The sequence below is a fragment of the Panthera uncia genome (assembly GCF_023721935.1).
Source record: "Panthera uncia isolate 11264 chromosome C1 unlocalized genomic scaffold, Puncia_PCG_1.0 HiC_scaffold_3, whole genome shotgun sequence".
In the NCBI taxonomy this organism is placed as follows: domain Eukaryota; kingdom Metazoa; phylum Chordata; class Mammalia; order Carnivora; family Felidae; genus Panthera; species Panthera uncia.
Genome location: NW_026057584.1, coordinates 8,058,835 through 8,064,218, shown reverse-complemented (window position 1 = coordinate 8,064,218; position 5,384 = coordinate 8,058,835). Strand labels below are relative to the sequence as shown.

The following is a 5,384-nucleotide window of genomic DNA, read 5'->3' as shown; positions in this document are numbered from 1 at the left end:
AGTTCAATTTTAATTTAACTCCAGGCATCTGACTTCCCAGCTGTGAAGTGTTCTGACCAGAGCTTCCCATTCTGGCTGAACTGATCAGAGTCACTGGAGACAAAATCCAAACGGCAAGTCTTATGCCCCCGGGGAGACTCAGATTCGGTTCACTGGGGGCACGTGGGGGCAGAAGTCAGTACGTTTAGCAAGATCCCCAGGGGAATCTGATACAAACAAATCCAGAATCAGGAACCTGGCTGTTAGATCTGTTTAGAGGCAAAAGCCTTGTCTTCACATCCTCCCTCTAAGACTAATTTCTGAAAAATAAATGTAGTAAGTAAATAAAGACAGTTTTCAAGATGTTCATGGAATGACTTTTTTTTTTACATTTTTCAACTAGTTAAGACAAAAACATTACAATGATTGACTTCTTTCATTTAGTTACATAAATAAAATTTTTATAAATATCTCTTTATAAACAATATAAATAGCTTTACAACATAAATACATTTATGCATGACATGAATTTACAAACAGCAATGTTTTACAGCTGGTTTTGTCAGTCTCTTAAAAACTGTCCCTTGTCATCATGTTGGTGTAGGTGTGTGTGTTTCATGTATATAATATATATATAATATATAACTTTTTATTTTTCATTTTCAAAAAAAAAAACAAACAATAAAATCATACCCCCCTTCCCGAATAATAATAAAACAGCTGGTGTTGTGTATTCCCAGTACCAGGAAAAAAAAAAAAAAAGAAATGTAAAAGCCACATTGCGTTGGAGATGCTTCCAGATGCCGTGAGGCTGATGACCAAGAATGACCTCAGCAAAACGGAGCAAGTTCCCAATCCTGAAACACAGAGGGGACACGGGACACTTAGTTCTGGCCCCTTAGCAGAGAAAGCCCAGCCTGCAGGACAGTCCCTTTCCACAGCAGCGTGAAGCAATGTCCCGCCTTGCCCCACCAGCCCGGAGCAGGCGGTCCTATGGAGGGAAAGGGGTCCTTCTCTCCTGGGGTCACCTCATCTCCTGCTGTGCCCTTGGCACTTCCTGCCCCAGAATGTCTGCCAGCCCTCCTCCCCCTGAGTCTAACTACAGGCCTTGCCCTTGGCACTCGGTGAGACACAATGAGGGAAAGAGAGTAGAAATGCCCTTTTCCCTTTTTTGCTGCAACAAAAACCCTCAGTCAGGTGCCACCTCGTCTGCGTGACAGCAGTGGGGAGGGGGAGACAAACATCTGAAGAGTTGGGAATTCTGGGCTCAAATCCCAACTCTGACATTCACTTCCTGGATGGCCCTGGATAGCTTTGAGTATCGCTTTCCTCACCCATAAAATGGGATAATAGCCACCTCCCCGGGCCAGCTTTAAGATTCGACAGGTGGGCCACACGCTGGGCACCGGCAGAGCGTCTGGGTCACAGCTGCCACTCATTAAATAGCACTTCCTCCTCTAGCTGGCTTCACCTCAGAAAGGGTCCCCTTCAGACACAGGGGGAGCGGGGTCTCACGCCAGCCCTGGGGCAATGAGTGGCCATGCTGGGTGTGCTGGGCGGAGAGTTAAGAGTCCTTTGACGAGGGCTCTCCAGCTCTCTGCCAATGGCCATGTAGGTGCTCTGGGGCCCGAGGGAAGAGTCCTCCTGAGACAGTGCAGTGCCCTCCCAGAGGCCAGCACATGCGGAGGGACCCCAGGCTTCAACACCTTGATGCACTGTCCCTCAACTTCCGTCTCTGGCCGTCCCATGTGTTTAAACAGATGATAGATGTCTGTGATGTCCCTGGGGCTCCTGGGCAAGGTGTTCATTCAGGCATCGGCCACACCCCATCTCTGTCATAAGAATTTTATAATCAAGACTATAACCATCAGCGACAGTCATTATGGTGACTGCTTAGAGCCAAAGTCAACTCCTGAGTGAAGAAGACGTGGCCACAGCCTGGGACGAGTTTCCATTAATGTGAAAAATCTCAGCTGTCTTTCTCTTTTAAGCGGAGACAGTGAGACACCTTGGGCATCTCCACTAGGAGGCTGCGGGCAATGGGAAGGATGCTCTGCCTTCTCATGGTGGGTGGGGGGGGGGGAGTGGGGTCGAGAAGGTTAAGGGTGTTAGAGGTGGCTGTTCAGCTCAAGGACAGAACTTCCAGGAGGATGACAAACTTCCCTAGTCAAAGGGGCTGAGAAGTCCTAGCGATCTGGCCTCCTGCCCAGCACCTCCCCACCCACTGGACCATCACCTGGTGCCCCCAGACAGCCACACCCAAGAGCAAGGAGCCTAGGGGGATGTGCATGCCAGGCACTTTCCAGGCCTTCTTCCTCATCTCGTCTCCTGCTAACCCACTGGACAACATTTGTTTAGATCGGGAAGTTTGAGCTTGGTGCTTAAATCACAATGTGAACTGAAGATGTGAGGCCTGTGGCTCCATCTCTTCATTGTTTAGACAGGAAAGATGAGAGCAAAACCATTATAGTGGAAGCTGGTAGAGGCTGGGCCCCATGTGCTAGAATTATCTTTTCCTGTGCAGGGGCGAGTCAAAACCTCAGACAGATGAAGCCCCTTGCCGAAATGGGGAGGAGCTCACAGCTCAGTCAAGTCTGGCACAGAGAGGAAACCCTGCTAAAACCCAGGGCAGGTGTGAGAGGAGTGCCCCTAAGCTGGGTGGGGCATGTTTCTTTGGTCATTGACAAACATTTTTCAGAGCTTCTTTGGGGGTGCCGTGGGTCCCAGATCACCTTAGGTTAGCACCTGGCCCTCAAGTTGCTCATGAGTTCATCTGGAAGTGGTAAACAGGTTCCCAAGCAACTATGGCTCGGGTGAAAAAGTGTTCTGTGCTGTAAAAACGGCTTAGGCAACGTGCTGGATATTTTCAGAGGGGCGCTCTCATTGCCCTCTGGAGGAAGACAGTGTGGACGCTGACAAGGCTTCTTGGGCGAGAGAGCAGCTTCCCCATGGCTTGGAGTGGGGAGTGGGACAGACAGGCTGCAGGGAAAGGCTGGAAACCAGCAGGAGTCCCTTCCTAAAGCACTTGAATGTCAATTTCAGAGGTGGTTTTACCACCCTGGTTGACCATGGGAACTGATGGGCACCAGGAAAGGAGAGAAAGGGGGAGAGGGGGGAGGATCTTTGCAACATCGCCAGGATACAGCACCTGGCAGGGGCTGGAGGTAGCACAGGGGTTTCCAGCCCTAGTGGAGGGTGAGGGGGCAATGCCAGAAACAGGGACCCCTGTTGGGGAGGTGGGCAGGTTGGGGAGGAACTCAGATGGGCACATAGGTTCAGAGTGGGGCAAAATAATAATAATAATAATAATAATAATATTTTTAGCCTTTTTCTCTGCCGTGAAATTGTGCCACAAACACTGAGTTTCCATCCTGAAGTCAGGCAGGCAGCAAGCAGCATCAGGACCCTGGACAGACCAGTTTGCTCCCAGCCACGGTTTAGAGAAGGGACAAGAATCAGACCGCTCTAGGACGGAAGGGCAACCTGCTGATGCCAACAGAGGACTATTCTGTCTACAGGACTTTAAAGTCTGTCCTACTTTAGGGACCACAGTCCTAGGAAGCCGCCCTGACCTCTGGCACCATGAAACAGTGTCTGGCAGATAAACTTACCCTCCACTTGTGTGTATGCCCTTCCTCCTCTGCTCCCACAAACCCCCGATTGCCCCTCAACGCTCCCAAATGGCGATTTGGGACCAGTGCTGCCGGTTTACTTCTGGTCCCGGTGTGGGCAGGACCCCACCAAGCTGTCGCTGCTTTCTTAAAGGAAGCTAGGCGGGTTCATCCGTGTTGAGCCATTTCTGACCTGGCCCAAATGCCCTGACCACTCTATCCCTCACTTTTTTCATGTGTAAAACGGGACGATAAACGGGGTTGGGGGCAAATGCCTTGCACACACACTGGATCTCGTGCTGGGATCGCCTGGCTCTCCTCCAAAGGTCGGCTGGGAGGCGGAACGACCCCAGCGCCAGGGGATCAGAGAGGAACCGCCCGCGGGCGGGCGGGGGTTCAGGCTTGGTTCTGGCAGGTGCCTCGGGGGAGCTAGGTGTGCACAAACTCCGGGCGCCCGGGGTTGGTGGTACTCACCGCCGCCAGGGGTCGCCGCACTAACATCCCAAGCCGCTCATGGAGCCGATTCGGTCCAGCTTGAGGCCGAAGCAGCCCTTGGACAAGCCCTTCTTGTTGCCTCCCTTGTATTTGCGCGCGTTAGGGTGCTCGTGCAGAAGGCGGGCCCACGCCGCCCGCGACTTGGTGTCCACGCGCAGGTCCCGGAGCAGTCGCGACCGGTCGCCCTTGAGGTTGGCGCCGCCACCCCCGGGAGTTTTGTCGCCCTTCTTCTGACCGCCGCCCGCAGCCTGGGGCTCGGCCAGCTCCTCCCCTGGCGGAGTTCGCGGGACCTGTCCGAGGGAAAGGGCGGGCAGGTGAAGGGACGCCCGGGGGCCGCACGAAGTACTTTGCGCGACCCCTGATGCTCCAGCCCCTCGCGCCCGCCGGCCCGATTTGTCCCTTCGGGGCCCTGACGCGCCCCCACAGATGCCGGACAGCCGGCCCTGCATCCACCTGCCACGCAGCCGCCGTTGTCCGCTCCTTCCGGGAGTCCCTTGCCCTCCCCTCCTTTGCCCCCTGACCGGCTGGCCACATTGGGGCAGGGGCTCAGCATCTGTCGTCGTGCTCCCGAGGCTGGGGACGTAGACCCCCTGAGTCGCTTTCGAGGGCTTCCCGGCACTCACCCATGCACATCTCTGAGCAGAGGGCCACTTTCCCGCCCTCTGCTCCCTCTAGTGCTCCGCATCCTCCTAGGGCCCCAGCCCCACCATGGTCCCTCACAGTCCCGATGTCCATGCAACAGCACCCACCTTCGGCGGCGCCCCGGGCTTGGCTTCAGAGGGCCGGAGCGAGAGTAGCGTGAGCAGCAGGGCGCAGGCCAGCAGCTGGGAGAGGTGCATCGTGCCGGCAGGGTCGAGGGGCGCAGAGCCGCAGCAGCGAGGGCGCACGGGTCCGGCGGGAGACCGAGCAGGCGAGCGCGGAGCAGGCTGGCTGGGCTGCGGTGTGGGCGCGAGTCCCAGTGCTGCGCGGCGCCGGCTGGGTGCGCTCTGAGCCCGCGGCTCCGCTCGCGCCTTTATAATCCAACCTGCCGCTGATGTCATCCTCCCGCCCACCCGGCCGCCCCGGCCAATGGCACGCGCGCCGAGGTCCGGGAGGGGGCCGCGGGGGCTCCCCCCTTGCCCCCACCTACATCCCACCCCCGAGGGATCCCGCTGCTCCGCCAGCCCTCTCCCGCCGCACTCGCCGCTGCAAAGCGGCGCGCACAGGAAACTCCATTTGCAGCGAGTGCGTGCCAGGCATGCCAAGCGTCGGCGCTCCCGGTGCCCTGCACACACGCTTGGACCTCAACACACGCGCTCT

General features: G+C 55.9%; 1 protein-coding gene across 1 annotated transcript; it reads right to left on the bottom strand.

The window, feature by feature from the left end:
* Positions 1-352: 352 nt before the first annotated feature.
* Positions 353-5,067, bottom strand: NPPC (natriuretic peptide C). Its single transcript, XM_049614688.1, has 3 exons — positions 4,835-5,067; positions 4,065-4,375; positions 353-836 (listed from the first exon to the last, which is right to left on the bottom strand). Exons 1-2 carry the CDS (start codon positions 4,922-4,924, stop codon positions 4,085-4,087), a joined length of 381 nt encoding a protein of 126 aa, XP_049470645.1. The 5' UTR covers positions 4,925-5,067; the 3' UTR covers positions 353-836; positions 4,065-4,084.
* Positions 5,068-5,384: the final 317 nt, after the last annotated feature.